Below are 18297 nucleotides of genomic sequence, written 5' to 3'. Positions count from 1 at the left end.
AAACACATGACAAAATACTCAACATGCCTAATCATCAGGAAATGCAAATCAAAACCACAAGAAGATACTACTTTATACCCATTAGGATAGCTATTATAATTTTTTTTTTTTTTTTAAGAATTGAAATCAGGGACTTGAATGGATATTTAAACACCAATGTTCGCAGTAGCATTAATCATAGTAGTGAAAGGTAGAAGCAACTTGAGTGTCTGTAAGTGGATAAATGGATAAACAAAATGTGAAATATATATACAATGGAATATTATTCATTTCTTAAAAAGGAATGAAATTCTGACATGTACTATAACATGAATCTTGAAGACATTATACTAAGTGAAATAAGCCAGACATAGAAAGACAAATACTGTATGATTTCACTTACCTAAATACCTAGAGTAGGCAAATTCATAGAGACAGAAAATAGATTAATGGTTGACAGGGGTTCAGAAAATGGGGTAATAGGGAATTATTAATAGGTACAGAATTTCAGTTTCAGATGATGAAAAAAGTTCTGGAGATGAAGAGTGGTGATGGTTGTACAACAATGTGAATACGCTTAACGTCACTGAACTATATACTTAAAAACAGTTAAAATGGTAAATTTTATGTTATGGATATTTTAGCACAATTGAAAACAAAAAATTTTAAGAAATTACTTGTTGAAAGATTTGAATGAATGGGTTTTCTCTTTTTTGCTTTAGCAGCCAGGAATTTTAGTATTAAATGAAATAATTATAATAACTATGCTTCCTTCCCTTTTTTTTTTAAAGCTTATTCATTTATTTTGAGAGAGAGAGAATGTGAATGAGTGGGAGAAGGGCAGAGAGAGAGAGAGGGAAAGAGAGGGAGAGAGAGAATCCCAAGCAGGCTCCATGCAGTCAGGTCAGAGCCCCACACAGGGCTCAGTCTCACTGATTGTGAGATCACGACCTGAACTGAAATCAAGAGTTGGACGTGTAACTGAGCCACCCAGGTGCCCTGCTTCCTTCTTTTCGTAAGGAGGATGCCTCAAATTTTTTTGGTAAGCAGGCAAGACTATAAAGTTTTTTTTTAAATATTTATTTTTGAGAGTGGGGGGAGAGGGGCAGAGAGAGAAAATCCGAATCTGAAGCTGGCTCCAGGCTCCAAGCTATCAGCACAGAACCTGATGTGGGTCTCGAACTCATGAACCGCAAGATCATGACCTGAGTTGAAGTCAGACGGGACGCTTAACCAACTGAGCCACCCAGGTGCCCCAAGAATATAGATGTTTTAATGTGAATATAAAACAAAGGGAAATGAAGCCATTGTACTCTCAACCCAATGGAAACTCTACTTTGGGAATTCTAAAGATCTTTGTTCACACCTCCATTATGTCATTTAATACATCTTCTGGTAATTTCCTCCTTTCTCTGTTTTTCTCAGCAGACTATGTGCTGACAGAAGGGCTTTCTCCTAGTTAATCCTATAGTACCCAAGTTTAGCAAATTTACTAGCATTGTCAATAATTAAGGAAAGCTTCTCATTCTGAAATATTGGAATTATACATCAGAATGATGGTTAAGAGAAGAATTTTGAGGAGAAACAATTGAGGGAGATTGCTGATCAGTTTCAATGTTTTCAAAATCTAAGAGGCAAGGTAACTGCAAGGAAAAGGGAGCAGGGCTGGGCTCAGGGATTTGAACAGAATATATGCCACGGCCTCAAAGCAATTCTTACTTTCTGTGCCATCTGCTTCCACTTGCTCTTCTCTGGGTTTCTGTTTAAATTTCATGTTTCCAAAGTGCAGGATGGCTCCAATGAGTTTGTAAGATCCATACTTCTCGTCAGGAAGGAAGCCCAAGATGTCCATGGCCCGCTGTAAAAAGAGAAACAGATGGCCATATCTTCATTTGCCTAATGGCTGCAGTAAGCACCTCACCCCTGCTGTGTGTCACACATCCCTACACTCCATAGGCTGTCAAAGGGAATGAAACAGATCGCCACAGCCCGAGGTGTGACAGCTCTGTTCAAAGCAATGCAAATCGGGCCTGTTGGCACTTGGTCACCCGCAGTCTGCTTATCCCTTTAAAAGAGAATTAGGAAGGCTTGTTTAATTTCCAGTAGTTTTAGAACTTTCCTTGGATGCCCTGCTCCTCTCTTCTCCCTTCTAGCCATTGATCATTAACTTGCTATATAAGGTAAATGGTTTTGTCTTCTATTGTAATGGCAGAAAGTAACACTATATCTGGTGGGTTGCTTATTTTGGAGGCTCCTATACATTTCCCCCAGACATACTTTATTCAAAGACTGGCAAAAAGAAGTGTTTCAGAAAAGAAAAAGCCATGTCACTGAAGACCTAAATCTTAAGAAGCCACTGCACGTGGTAAGATGTGTGTTCTCACACACTCCAATAGGGTAGAAATCGGTACAATCTTTCTAGTAGTTAATTTAGAATATGTATCAAGAGACCATAAAGAATTCATAATCCTTACCTAGTAAGTTCACTTTTGGGAATCTAGCATAAGGTGAATCTAATATACAGAAAAAGACATTTGCCTATAAACATTTACCACAGTAAAAAACAAATCAAAAAAACTTTGAGTCTAACGATAGGAGAATAGCTAAACACAGTACAGGACAAATGTATGATAAAATATTAAATATTCATTTAAATGTTTATGAAGAGTTCGTAATAACACTGAAAATGTTTATAAGATTAATCAAAAAAGGAAACTCTGTATACCAAGTAGTATATACAGTGTGATTATGATCTTTTATTTAAAAAAAAAAAAATCTTCCCAAACCAACTACATAGTAGCAACCCCAAATAGAAAAAAAAAAAAAAAAAAAAAAAGAACAAAGACTATAAAGATATACCAAATAAAAACAGTGGGTGTCACTGAGTTGAAACATCTACCCATGTTGCCACATGTTCCAAAGTTACCATACTGACCAATGTGCACTTTTACAGTTAGTAGACTTTGAACAGCCACAGATCTAACGGGGCTCCTTTCACCCTCCACCCCCAGAGGAAGGAAAGTCACTTCTCCTGGACCCTTCAGAAGGAAGATCTGAAATGCTTTCATTTCTCATTGTTATTACCAGACTTTGGTAACTAACAAGCCTTACATCTGTGGCCAGCAATTCTTCAGCATCATCCCAGCTGTCCATAGCAACTACTCCATGAGAGCAAAAGGGAAAGTCAGAGGGATTTCCAGACACCAGGAGCATGTCTGCAGTGGGAAAACCATCAGTTAAACAGTCAGAGAAATACACAAGGCTTTAGAAAATAATTGACCTATATTCACAGTTTATTCTTACAGCTGATAGCACACTTGTAAACAAGCCAAAATAAAATCCATATTCTTCAGCCAAACCTCTGCAATCAAATTTTGCCCTCTATTAACTTGTCAGTCATGTGTTAATGCCTCCCAAGAGAAGACCAGGCAGACCAAATCCAAAAGCAGATTCAATTGCAGCAGCTTGAATTGGTGTGAAAACAAAAACAAAAACAAAACAAACAAACAACAAAAAACCCAGATAATGTGGGTTGGCAAAACTTTGAAAACAGAAATTTGGCCTAGATACATGGTTGAGGGCAGAGGCCAAAAAAATGTTTTGTAAAATTATAAGTGTAAGAGGCCTGAATTTCAAAGGCTGGGAAACAGGCAGACCCTGGGGTTAGCACCCAGGAAACATTAGCAATGTAATCCTGTCATATCATGTCCTTCCTATTGGGAGACTGAGTATGTCTTTCAAGGGATCCATAAATCAGCCTCTGTGTTCAGCACTGCACCTCTAATATGTCTAAGACTCCTGACATGATTCACTTAGGAAACATAATGCAGGCAGAAACCAAGGCAGGCTGTCAGCAGCACATCAGCGACTGACTTGGCCAAATCACATTCACCGCTTAATGCCTAACATTTGCTTCCAACGAAGTTTCTTTGAGCTGATCTGATTTTCGTATTTGTCACTCAGCAAAGTGAAGCTGCTATCCTGAACCCCAAATCTCAGAAACAAATTGCATTTTGCGAATGTTCATGGCAGCTTTATTTGGAAACAACCCAACTGTCCATCAAGAGTTAACAAACTGTTGGATATCCATACAACAGATTATTACTCAGCAAACAAAGGAATGAACTATGAACTATGTATGCTATGGCATGGAAGAATCTCCAAATAATTATGCTGAGTGAAAGCCAGACAGCAAAAGAGTATATACTGTGTGATTCCAAATTATAAAATTCAAGAAAATGTAATCTAATCTATGGTGACAGAAAGCATATTAGTACTTGCCAAGGGACTGGGTGGGAAGGGAGAAACAGAGGAGTGAGAACAGGTTGGGGGGGATTATAAAAGATCATGAGAAAACTTTTGAATGGATACATGAATTATCTGGATTACGGTGATGGTCGCAGGCATATATACATATGTCAACACTTACATTTATGTCGATAATGCTTCAAAGAAGCTATTTTATAAAAGTTAAAAAGTAAAAAGAAATTGAACCAGCCCAAAGGAAATCATGCCGAAGGCAAGTACTGTATTTATAGTATTTAATGTATATTTAATAGAAATATAATCCTTAAATTCTTACTTGAATGATTCAAAGATCCTTTAAATGTTAATACTTCCCAAGAATCTCTTTATATTCTTTCTCATGCCTCACTTTATATCAACAAATATTTGCTGAGTTCAAACTATGTGCCAGGCATTGTAAGTTTTAGAGATACATCAGTGAGAAGAAAAAAAAAAAAATCCTGCCCTCATGAAGTTTATATCCTAATAGGAGGAGAGAAGAGACAGAAATGTTAAGAATAAGTAAAATGCATGAAAACATATGGGATGTAAGATGGTGATAAGTGCCATGGAGAAAAATAGCAGGGAAAGGGAATAAAAAGTATTGGCAATATGGGGGCACCTGGCTGGCTCAGTCAGGTGAAGCATGCAACTTTTGCTCTCCGGGTTGTAAGTCTAAGCCCCACATTGGGTGTAGAGAGTACTTAAAAATAAAATCTTAAAAACAAAAAAAGTATTGGTGATACAGAGTTACAATTTTCAAGAAAGTGATGAGGGAAGGCCTCTATAAGGTGACATTTCAGTAAAGACCTGCAAGAGTTGAGGGAGAGAACCGTGGAGATAAATGAGGGAGAATGTTCTAGATAGAGAAGAGCAAATGCAAAGGCCCTGAGGGGGAAGTTTGCCTGGCATTTTGCGTGGCTAAGGTGGGTCAGGAACGGGCAAATGAAGGAAGTGGGAAATAGTAGGTTTGAGGTCCGAGAGGCATCAAGAGGACAGATGATAGCTCCTTACAGGCCAGAGTGAGGATTTGGGCATTTATGCTCGGTATGAGACAGGAAGCCATTGAAGCTTTTTGAGCAGAGGAGTAACATCATCTGATTTATTATTATTATTATTATTATTATTATTATTATTATTATATTTACCATGGCTGTTGGGTGGAAGACAGAGGAAGCAAGGGTGGAAGCAGGAATACCAGGCAGGAGATGGTTAACTAATCCAGGAGAGAGGTGATGGTATTTAATCAGGGCAGTACCAACAAAGATAGTAAGAAGGCTTTTGAAAGTAGATGGAACAAGTGAGAATAAGGTGGGAGAAACAGATAATCAAAGGTAATTCCAAGGGTTTGTGGTGAGTCAAGCGGAAGGGTGGAGCTGCCTTCAATAGCCCTGGGAAACACTGTGGTAGCAGCAGGTGTGGGAGGGTGGTTCAGGAACAGGTCTCAGGCACATTAAATTTGAGATGCCTATGCATGAACTATGAATACACGCTATAGCATGGAAGATTCTCAAAATAATTACACAGAGTGAAAGAAGCCAGACAATAAAAGAGTAGATACCATGTAATTTCATCTTATAAATTTCCAGAAAATATTTTTTCACTTAAAGTGCTTTATACTTGTGTAAACTAAACGGAAATGTACACACTGAAATCTCAAAAACCCTGAGGCATGCCCATTAACCTTGTTATGGGTTCTTCTACATGTCTTTCTTTTTTCCATAGGAATTTCCCTCAAACATCTAAAACCCATAGTTTTTACTAAATACACAGCCTAAACCACAGCAATCTATGATTCTGTCATTTTACACTGTGAAAAATCCTCAAAAACTAGTGGTACAATAGAAAAAAAATCACAAGTAAATTTCATTATATGTCAGTCATATAATGTGGTCCTTCTCCAAACCAAGTAGAGAAATAAGGGTCAGTTAGCTAGGAGTCTAAAATGCTGGAGATAAGTCTGAACTCCAAACTGTGGAAATCATCCAATAGAAACTATCTTCACAACTGTCGGCTTATTGTGCAGCCATTATGGAAAACAGAATGGAGGTTCCTCAAACCTTACACTAGTAGGTATTTATCCAAAGGATACAAAAATACTGATTTGAAGGGTCACATGCACTCCAATGTTTATAGAAACACTATCAACAATAGCCAAATTATAGAAAGAGCCCAAATGTCCATCAACTGTTGATACACTAACACACACACACACACACACACACACACACACACATGCAATGAACTATTATTCAGCCATCAAAAAGAACGAAATCTTGCCATTTGCAATGGTGTGGATGGAACTAGTGTATTATGCTAAATGAAATAAATCAATCAGAAAGACAAATACCATATGATTTCACTCATTTAAGAAGCAAAACAGATGAATGTAGGGGAAGGGAAATAAAAATTAAAATAAAAACAGAGAGGGAGGCAAACCATAAGAGACTCTTAACTATAGAGAACAAACTGAGCGTTGCTGGAGGGGAGAAGGTGGGGGAATGGGTTAAATGAATGAGGGGCATTAAGAAGGGCACTTGTTGGGATGAGAACTAGGTTTCATATATAAGTGATGGATCACTGGGTCCTACCCCTGAACTCAATACTATACTGTATGTTAACTAACTTGAATTTAAATAAAATCTTGAAAGAAAAAAAAAAGTCTACAGGAGGTCACCACAAGATAGATGCAAGGACTGAGCCCCAGGGCACTCTAAAGTCACAGGCCAGATGAAAAAGAGAGACCCACAAAGAAATACCCAGAGATTTAGGAGAGGAACAAGGGAGGGTGGTGTACTAGAAGCCAAGAGGAGAGATTTTCAAGGAGGAATGGGTAATCAGTGGTGTCAAATATTGTCATAACTCTAAAGGTCAAAAAATCTCTATACATTCTTCTTGCAAGGCTCATTTGTGGTTTTAGTGATGACTCGAACCTATGTTTTCTGAGTTCCAGACCTAGAATTCCAACTTCCTACTAGATATTTCGGTGCAGGTGGCCATAAGTAGCTCAAACCCAACACTACGAAAACCGAATCCAGGGTATTTACCATGTCTGCCCTGAAGCTATGCCTCTTCTGTGGTTCCTTATGCTGGTGAATGCAAGGCCGTAGCCAGGCCAGACACCAAGGGGCCTTAAAATCTTGTCCTCTCACCTCCTTTACAGCCAAATACAGACATCATTTCCATGTCTTTCCAATCAAAGTATCTACTTAATCTTCTTTCTCTAGAATAGGTGTATGATATGGGAGGAGGTAAGGATACAAAAATAACATGGTCCTCTCCCTGTAGGAGGCTACAGGAATCACACACCTAACCAGTGCTATCACACACCCACTTTTTAGTGTGGGGGATGTTTCAGTTGGATGTTTCAATTTACATAAAACAAAAAACAAAAAACAAAACGAACCTACCTTCTAAAATTGTTTTGCCAAGAATTACCTTTTAGACCATTCTGAATTGTAACAATTCATATACTTTTCATTTTACACTCATACTGATTAAATTTTTTTAATGTTTATTTATTTTTGCGAGAGACAGAGACAGAATGTGAGTGGGTTAGGGGCAGAAGAGAGAGGGAGACACAGAACCCGAAGCAGGCTCCAGGCTCTGAGCTATCAGCACAGAGCTCGACGTGGGGCTCGAACTCAGGAACTGTGAGATCATGACCTGAGCTGAAGTCAGATGCTCAACCAACTGAGCCACCCAGGCGTCCCTACACTAATACTTATTAGGTTATTTTTGATCATTTCATTTTGGTTGTGATGACCAAAGGTGCTATATTTGACATTATTTTCTCTATGTTGAATATAGGAAAATAGAAACCTGGAAAGCCCCATGACTTGCCCAGGACACAATTAATAGTATATTGAATTTAAAACACAGTCTCTAGTATTTTTTTAAATTTTATTTGAGAGAAAGAGAGAGAGCTGGGGGAGGGGCAGAGAGGGAGGAAGACAGAGAATCCTAAGCATGCTCCCTGCTCAGCACAGAGCCTGATGTGGGGCTCTATCCCACAACCCTGGGATTATGATCTGAGCTGAAATCAAGAGTCGGATGCTCAACCAACTGAGCCACCCAAGTGCCCCTAGTCTCTAGTATTTCTGTTAGACTAAGCCACCTACCTACTCGAACCTGTGTTTGTAACTATAATCATAATTCCTTTCTTCCTTTGCATAGACAGAAGGAGGGTCTTGCTTCCAGATACACTTCTGGAAGTTATAAAGGATACTTAATGGGCTTTTGCTTTATCTCACTAACCAGAAATATGGCTGATGCATTGGCCTAATCATCTGGAGCAGATATAGTCACAATGAAGTGGTGGCTCTAAAAAATGTACAAACTAAATGCCTGAGTGTTTGAGGAACTCCGAAAGGCCTTTAGCTCAAAACATCTTCCCCCCTGGGCCTTATCAAAATTTGTTTTCAAGGAGCAATTAATTTTAATTGGGGTGAGGCTTGAAGTTACCTTGGAATATCATGTTAACAGAGATTCCTTTATTTAATTAATTTCATTTCTACCAAGAGAAATGGCCAAGAGAGAATGGAAAAAAAGCAAACAGTGAATACATTTTTGTGAGGCACTTATTAGGCCCAGGAAGACTATCTAGGCCACTAAAGGCCCACACACAAGATTGTTGACCAGGCTGTGGGCATGTGGAGAATGAGGGAGATTTTCAGGAGGGCTGGAGAGAGCACAGACAGGGGGCACGAGAGGATGCTAAAAGTCAACTGCTTCACAACCACAAAATGTGCCGGTATCATTTCTAGATCTCTCTCTTCAATAGCAGATTCAGAGAGCCCTTTAAGAGTGAGTATTTTATCATTCAAGGCTGTTTTCCATGTCATCTTGACATTAAATTTTACTTTTTGCATGGATGGCTGAATGCTCTCCAAGATTTAGCTGAGTTCACTATGAAAAGGAGCAAAACTAACCATTGGGAAAAAAAAAAAAAAAAAAAAAAAAAAAAAAAAAAAAAAAAACCAAAAACACCTTAAAATCACAAAGTTCTGTAGCTAGTCCCTCTATGCCACATAAGTCATCATTACCAATTTCTCACACTGCCATGTACCTCTGAAGAGGTTGTACACTGCCCAGCTCCAGAAAGAATCATTCGCATAGTCTACAGCTTGAATAGCATTCTCTAGAGTTAGGCCAGGCACCACCACCACACGCACATCTTGTTCCTCCTAACAACCAGTGGGGAGAAAAGGGAGTAAAGATACAAGACTAGTTCAAGAGAGACATAATGGGTAAAAGGAGTACAACTTAATATGCTCTGGACTAGGAGGTCCAGATGCTGACACTTTCTTCCCCCAGATGCATTCAGGCCACTAGTAGATGGATCAGGCACACCTCTTGGCAACTTCCACACTGCCTTACTGCCACATACTAAAGTGAGCACTTAGAGCAGTAAGCAAAATGTTAGGGATTCCAAGAGACAAGGTCATGTTTCTGACCTTTCACCCTAGAGTTTCTACACTAGTTGAATAGCAAGAATGGGTACGAAAAATGAATAGAAAAAAATAGTAAAGGAGAGAAGAAAAAATAGGAAGGTATATGCAGCACCAATCTATACAGTTGGTATTAAGAATTAAGGAATTTCAAGGGGCCGTGTCTAAAGGGACTAAGAAAGTGAGTTTTAGCCATGGCTTGAACAAGGGTGAGCCTAAACTGAAAGGGAGTAAAGGCATGTTCCAGACCATGTAGAGACTAATTGGGGCTTGACTTTGGGGTAACCCATCACCCCATTTCCTAGGCTTCTTCAGTGGGTGGCCAGCCTCTTGACTGATTTTCCATACCCAGTTCTTCTATAATAGTTCTATAATAGGAAATTTGGACATTATCCTTATGTTGCTAAGATGTGTTCTCCTGTATCAATTCTTGGGAGATCTTTCTGAAGATCTCCTTTGGCAAACATGAATAAAAAGAGTTCAAATTTTAAAATGTCCCAAAGAATGACCAGTGGTGAGAACAAGTGGACTGACAATACCCAATATGGACCACCAGATGTCAGCCTTTGTACAGTAATCAATCTCTGCAGCCCCCAAAGACTCCACAAGATCAATGAATTCAAGATAAGCATGCTTTTTCCGTAGCAGCCCAGAGCCCTCAGGTGGTTCTATTAGTAAACAGCTCCCCAAGCCTTGCAGTCACTGCTGGTACTTACATTGGACCCTCTGTGTCACATACCCTGTACAGCATAGAAATTTGTGCCAAGAATGTTAGATTTGGCAGGGCTAATCAAAGGGAGATTAAAAAAAAATCTGTTCAAGGTTAGGTGGAGGGAAAGTGAGAAGAATAGCTGCTGCTTTCATATCACCTATTGTGCCTGTGGCAAATTTTCCAGTTTGCAGATATTTCCCCATTCAGTAAGAGCTCTTTGAAGTTGAAGGCCATGTGGTCAAAACACAGCCAAGTGTATGATTAGTATACTTAATCTAGGATAACAGGCTGGGGGGATTGTTCTCCATCAATTTGCTTGCCTGGATCTTTTTTTTTTTTTTTAATTTTTTTTTCAACGTTTTTTATTTATTTTTGGGACAGAGAGAGACAGAGCATGAACGGGGGAGGGACAGAGAGAGAGGGAGACACAGAATCGGAAACAGGCTCCAGGCTCCGAGCCATCAGCTCAGAGCCTGACGCGGGGCTCGAACTCACGGACCGCGAGATCGTGACCTCGCCTGGATCTTCTATCTCATCCCACATCCATTCCTGTGGGAGCATCATTGTCCTCAGTGGTTTACCTCATATGCAAGACCTTTGCAATCCAATCAATTTATCATTCTCCCCATCCAATGACTTCCCATAGCACCTAAAATTCACTATAAACTCTGCCAAAGCCTGTAAGACGCTGCTTGATCTGGCCCTGCCCATCTCCCCCTTCGTTACCTTCTCTCTACCACCTGCAAGGGACATTTTGCTATTTCAAGAGTAAACCAAATTCATTCCTGCCTCAGCGTCTTTGCATTTACTGTTCCCTCTTCCTGGAACTTTATTCCTGGACATCTAGCCTACTTGCTTGCTTATTCATACTATGGTCTGTGAAAATATTGCCTTCTCAGAGAGATCTTGCCTGACCATTCTATCTAAAATATAACCACATACCCCCACCAAGCCCAAATTCACTCTGTCCCCTCACCCTATGTTTTTTGTAGACCTACCACTCTCTAAAATTATATATTTCTTTGTTTACTTTCTTATTACTTGTCTTCCATACTAGAATGTAAACTCACAAGGGCAGAGACCTGTCTTATTTCTTCTCCAACACCCATGCTTAAGCAACAGTGCCTGGTGCACACACAGCAGCCCTACAATAAGTATTTGTTGAATGAATACATGAAGTTCATTCTCTTACCACACAAGTTACTTCTTCATTTCTGTTCGTGGCACTACCTTTATCCTTGTTAAATTATAAAACTTGGGAGGATTTTTGACTCCTCACTTTCCCTCATTCCTGCAGTCATTGCTAAGACCTGTCTATTCCTCTATGAATCCACTTCCTTTTCTCCCATTCCCACTGACACTGCCTTCAACAATACCTTGTCATCTCACAGCAGGGCTGCTATAGTCACTTCCGTCTAGGATCTCCACCTTCCATCCCTCTTGCCCACCACACCAGCTCCATTGTCCCTGCCTTCAACAAATCATGACCTCCTATTACCCTCCCCCTATAACACACATGTAGATGCATGCACATACACACGCCCTCCCAACTCCTTGAGTTCAGAAACCATCAGAATAAAATCTCCACTATTCCTATATCAGATCCTTTCCTTCAGTCAACCGGGTCTCTCTGCTGCATAATCTTTCCCTACCCTTTCTTGTCACTGTACCCACTGTTCCTCCCATAGGAAATATCCTCCACTCACTCTGGTTAAATCCCCTTCCCATCCTTTATAGCCCAACCCAAAGCCTCCCTTCTTTATAAAACTCCCATTGTCCACTATGCACCATAGTGGTGACTCCCACTTCTGGCCTCCTGTCTATACCACTCATGTGGTTCTAATCTTCTAATCATTGAAGGCCTTAAATTATTTAATATTTTTACACACATCTCTCTCTCTCTCTCTCTCTCTCTCATGCACGTGTGTACACACACACACACACACACACACACACACACACACATTCATTTATGCCTGCTGGGCATCCTACCCACTTCCAAACACTACTACATAGGGGGGAAAGGGCTAACATTTACTCTCTAGCCATATAAAAGTATAGAACATTGGTTTTATGATTGGCTTAATAATTATTTACCTTATAGGTTGAATAAACTGAGTTCTAAAGAGGCTAAGAGACTTATTAAGCAATCCTTTCCCAGGTCTGTAATCTGACTTCTGTCTTTTGTTTTAGTATGTCCCTAAGCTCCAGAATAATGCACTCACCATGAAGTTCTTTTTTTCCAGACAGAATTTGATAGAATATGTGGTAGTTTCTCTCTCCAGGCTGCTGGAAAATCACTCGGGATTTTTCGAACAAATCTGCAGGATGAGAAAAGGATAAAGATTCATACTTAGGTGTTCTTGCAAAACTTAGAAGAAAAGTAATCAAATAGTATAGTGGCTACTCACAAATATCGATGTCTGCAGATGACAGCTTGCCTCTGGCACAAAAGTGCATCCTGATGAATTTGCCCTAGGTGGACACAAAACACGGTCTCCTACTGAAACATTCCGAACAGTTGCAATGGTTTTATTACACACATTCCTCTCAAACTGACTACTTCCCCAAAGTTAAAAGAAAAATGCAACATAGGTCTGAGATGACACCACTTAATGCTAGGAGCAAGCCAGAATGACACCAGGATTGGCAGTGGTCCTGGATTCTAGTCTCAGATCTGCCGACTTCTAGCTGTGTATTTTTGTGGGTGTTCTTGAATCATCTCTGGGCCTCCGTGTTCTGATCTGAAAATGAGAAAACTATTCTCCATGCAGCAAACTCTTTCATTTAGTCAGCAAACATTTGTTGAGCACCTACTATGACCCAGGAAACCTGCTAGGCCATGGACATACCATGTTAGAAAAACAGGTGTGGTCCTTACTCTTCTAGATTCTAAGTGTAAGCAGCTAATGCAATGGCATTAACACAGGAACATTTGGTGAGTCTTGAATCAAGAAGAAAAGTCAGTTGTGCAGGAGTTCAGTGAGTAAAAGGAGTCTGACAGGTAGACAGTCACCAGGCACCATATCAGTAAGCCATGTGGGCCAGAGGAAGGAGTAAGATTTAATTTTATGTATGCTCAGAAGATACTGGGAGATTTTAAGCAGAAAAATGATGTGATCACATTTATGTTTTAAAAATACTACTTTGGCATAAATAATAGTTGGGGCTCCTTCCTTTCTTCTCATGAAAAGCCATAGGACAGGATCCAATGGTACAGAAAGGCTGCCCAGAGGTGACAGATCCAATGTCAGAAGCCACAAGCAGCTAAGGAGACACTCAGTGGGGGATGCCTGGGTGGCTCAGTCAGTTAAGTATCCTACTTCAGCTCAGGTCATGATCTCACTGCTCATGGGTTGGAGTCTGCGTCGGGCTCTGTGGAGCCCAGAGCCTGGAGCCTGCTTCAGATTCTGTGTCTCCCTCTCTCTTTGTCCCTCTCCCGCTCGTGCTCTGTCTCTATCTCCCCCAAATAAATAAACATTAAAAATAATAATAATAAAAAGTAAGATGAAGCATCAGTGGCAGCTAGATCTTGCAGGATGGGGATGATAGTGCCGGGCAGAAGGCCAGCTTGTGGAGGTCATCCATTTAAAGAGGGAGTCAGAGCAGGATAGCAGCTGGGCAAGGGAAGGAGAGTGGCTACAAGCACTGGGATTGAGCCACTAAGTTAACAAATGTAGGGCAATGGGAACCACACACACACACACACACACACACACACACACACACACAAAAGTACACACATATATGTGCATTTATACACTTACATTTATGTATACATACATATATACACAGTATTAATTGAAATCATTTAACCTGACTTTCTTAATTTTTGGACCCCTTTTTCTCTTTCCTTTTTCCTTCTCCCTTCCTTTCCTTCTACCTTCCATTCATCCATCTTTGTAGATTTTGCTTCTCTATTTTTTCTTCTATCCTTCCAACTTTTTTCTCACTCTTGTTCCTTTTCTTTCTTTTTTTTCCCTTAAATGTTTATTTATTTTGACAGATAGAGAGAGCAAGCACCAGCATGGGGAGAGAGGGAGAGAGAGACAGAGAAGAGAGAGAGAGAATCCCAAGCCAGCTCCACACTATCAGTGCAGAGCCTGACTCAGGGCTTGATCTCACAACAGTGAGATCATGACCTGAGCCAAAATCAAGAGTCAGATGCTTAACCAAGTGAACCACCCAGGCACCCCTCTTGTTCTTTTTCAATTGCTTTCTTTCCTTCTCATTTATCTTTATTTCTACTTGTTGTTTTTTCCTTTCTTCCTTTTACTTTTTCCTGTCTTATGTTCTTTTATCTTCTTTTCCTTTCCCTCTGTTTCCCTCTGTTCCTTCCTTTTCCCCTCTTCTTTTACAGCTTCTTTTCACATTTCAGCAGAAAACGCTTTCACATTCTAATCAATCCCAAATCTAGCAGTTGTTTTATGGACCGATATTAGCACCTGCTATGCAGCCAGACATTACAAGCAGATGTAAGCACAGGCAGGGCAGTGCTAAGGCCCTGGATGGAAACTAGCCAAATCAGCATGAGGTGTTATGTAATTGTGCCCAAAGATTCAAACAGGAAGCCTTCTGCAAATTTCCTTGTAAATTATAGAGTGGCTCCCTGCCACTCATTTTTGGCATAAAATGGATTTGTGAAACTAGGGTTGGAAATCCAAATTCTTTCTCTATCCTGGGGCTGCAAGCTATCAAAAGCTATTTTAAAAAATGTTGTCTCCCAACAAAAAAATTCCCCATGGAAAATATACAGAGGTAGGGGAGCCATAGGCAAGAGTAGAAACAATAATTATACTAAGTGAATTAGGAAGTGCTTACTAAATCGATTTGTTATAAGGAGTATAGGAAATTATGAAAGAGAAAGTACTTTCAAATCTGTGAAATGTAATAAAATATAAAGCGTCATTGGAATTTGCTGGGTAAGCTTCCCTACTGGGAGTGGAAAGGAATTTGAAATTATTAAATATTTTCTTCCTAAAACTGACCAAACAGAAGCTCCTCAGGTTGCACATTTGTATGTAGTTTTAATTTCTTAATGATGAAACTGATCTCTTTCTTTTTCAAAAACTCTAACAATATTATAAACTTTAATCAAAGACCTCTTTGGTGTTCCAGAAATTTTTTTACACCTATGTGCTAAGACATGAATTTTATCATTTGTTTCAAAATTAAAGACTCTGATATGATGCTTAATCATGCTACTTACAAAACGAGAGGAGTTGTCATTTCTAAGGGTTTTGGCATTTCCAAATGCTTCCAAGATAGGATTCACTTCACGGATTTGATCTTCTAAAGTCCCCTGAGATGCAGGTATGAGAAATAAAACAGATAAAATTTTCAGCAAAATTCTGTAATGTGATAAACCCTCCATTCCTAGGCCAGACCCAATTCTTGTTTTGATAACCAGTAGCTAAAAGCCATTTCCAGATTTGGTTATACAATGTTACTTTGGGATGGGAACTCAGAAAAATAGATGTATGAGAAAATGTCTTAATATACAGTGCCTCTGTGAATATATGTGGGAGCTCATTTATTTGAAATGCTTCTCTTTTGGTTGGCATTGGCCTAAGTGGGAAAAGAACATAGAGATCTATATCCTATTTCCAAGCAAGTTTCATTCCTTATAATTTTCTCCATTGTTAATCTCCATCTCTTCCCATCTAATTCTCACACCTGGGAATTTATCCTAAGATAACAGAACAGAATCTTGGCATTATTAAATTAATTTTTACCTTGCTACTATTCCTAAGTAATCTAGCAGTCCATGCCAAGCAGTGACTTGTGACATAAAGAGATATAGATATTTAATTGGTTAGGAGAAGGGGAAGGACTATCTTAGGCTAGAAATAACAGCATGAACAAAAATCAAAACTCAGTACAGAAAGATTAAAGATTTTATAAAAACCAGAAACCTATTTCTTATGGTCCTGTTAACAATGTATGTTAACTATGTAACCAACCATGTAGTTTATAGTATTTAGGCATTTATAAATTGATAAATGCTATGTCCCTTCTAAGTATTATGGGCCTACTATCCTTTAAATAAGTAAGGGGCTATTTAAGCAAAGATTTTCATAGAAGTGTTATGTATTATGTAATGTGTTATATATTATCATAAGGCTCAATGGCTCCACCAAACAAACTCACACCAAACAATCTAAAATGCACACAAAAATGAAGTAATATCTAGTGAATAACAGAGTTCAATGACACCTAAAGAAATCAATCAAATTCAGAAATGTGGGGGTTGGTAAAGAAACTTTTTATGGTTTGAAAATTGGACCAGTTTGTTATTTTGGTATACTTCTTATTTGCAAAACAGCAGGATGGATCCAGGATTGAATTGAAAAGGCAAAATAACAATGCCAGACATAGAAAGATAAGAGGCTCTAACAGCTCAATAACTCATTGATTTTGAGTCCCACTCAGAATTATCTAATTTTATTTTGCATACCGATTCTCATGGTCTAGTTACCCTCAAATTATTATGAAACTCATCAACATGTTAATGGAACTTAACAAAATAAGCTAAATTAAAAATCACCAAAGATAAAATTAATTAAATAGAGAGGGAAGGTAAATAGAACCTGGAATATGATTAAAGTTGAGGGTATGTCCACCAGGCATTTGAGATCTGATCCAGGGGATAGTGGTAAAGGAAGCAGACTTTTACTGGTGCATATCTGTGGGAGTTTGACATTTCATGATAGCTAAAGGAATTCAGAAATATCAAAAGTAGCCATTCAAGGCACTGATGACCCTAGCCTTTAGGGAAGATGGCTTAGATCTTAAAAATAATTCTCAGAGGGTTCAATCAACAAAGACTAAACCCTTGAAGCAAGTCTAAAACAAATTATGTAATTTTATATTTGGGAGTTATTGGTTTGAAGCACTTAATAATCCTCTCAAGAGGCAAAGATGGGGGAAAAAAGACTTTTCTAAAATTTTCTAATTGTTCTGTGGTTCTTGTCTCCTCTTTTCTCCCCCAAAGTAATCAAGCAGATGATCAGCAGATAGGACCACTTCATCTTTCCTGCCAAGATATATGAACACTTACCAGCTTTTCCCTAGATTCACCCATGGTTCCTATGGTGGCAAAATACTGGATAATATGTTTGGTGTTCACAGTCTTTCCAGCACCAGATTCTCCTCTGTGATTGAAAATTCAATGACACAGTTAACTGGTTCAGAATACAAATGCAGTGAAAGTTAAATATATTTTTCCCAAGAAGGGACATTTCTATGGAAAAAATGGAACTTAAGAGAAAACTTTAAAGAGATGTAGATATTTAATTGGTTGGGAGAAGGGGAAGGACTATCTCAGGCTCTAAAAACAGCACGAACAAAAATCAAAACTCAGTACAGAAAGATTAAAGATTTTATAAAAACCAGAAGCCTGTTCCTCATGGTCCTGTTAACAAAGAGCTGAAGAGCACCTCTATTAATTAAAGACTGGTCTCCTCATTACCAACTGTTCAAGGGATTTTTACATATTGAGGCTATCAGATGGCTAGGTCCAACCCCCTCCCTAAGAAGAGGGCCTACCAATCATTCCATCTGGCAGTTGGGTTTTAGACTTCCCTTTTACCTTTGATAACCAGTTAACTTTGTAATGTGGGAAGAAAACACAGTGGTGATAGCTTCATCACTCGAAGCATCATAGGATCAAGGTCTGCCTTTATCTGTATGAAACTCCAGGAAATAGTCTATCTTCTCTGCAAAAGGCTGAACACTAACTACCCATCTAGCTGCAAGATTCTGAGACTGTTATTCTTCTCAGGATGACTAGAGCCAATGGAGAGCCCAACACATGAGGTGACAACATTATTGCATAGGAAGACTAACAACTTTAGCATTTCACTGCCTCTT

At 39.1% G+C, this 18297-nt stretch overlaps 1 protein-coding gene across 1 annotated transcript in view; it reads right to left on the bottom strand.

Annotated features, from left to right (window-relative positions):
* The window catches only part of MYH15 (myosin heavy chain 15), a 146815-nt gene that overhangs the window by 117260 nt on the left and 11258 nt on the right, over positions 1-18297 (bottom strand). The window contains exons 6-11 of the mRNA XM_058731500.1: positions 17486-17579; positions 15635-15727; positions 12837-12900; positions 12651-12746; positions 3091-3194; positions 1699-1837 (exon numbers count right to left, since the gene is read on the bottom strand). Of these exons, the coding sequence (XP_058587483.1) occupies positions 1699-1837; positions 3091-3194; positions 12651-12746; positions 12837-12900; positions 15635-15727; positions 17486-17579 (590 nt within the window). The remainder of the gene's footprint in view (positions 1-1698; positions 1838-3090; positions 3195-12650; positions 12747-12836; positions 12901-15634; positions 15728-17485; positions 17580-18297) is intronic.

This window comes from Neofelis nebulosa, chromosome 5 (assembly GCF_028018385.1).
Source record: "Neofelis nebulosa isolate mNeoNeb1 chromosome 5, mNeoNeb1.pri, whole genome shotgun sequence".
NCBI classification, from domain to species: Eukaryota; Metazoa; Chordata; class Mammalia; order Carnivora; family Felidae; genus Neofelis; species Neofelis nebulosa.
The sequence above is the reverse complement of the archived record's forward strand: the minus strand, read 5'-3'. Positions and strand labels throughout refer to the sequence as shown.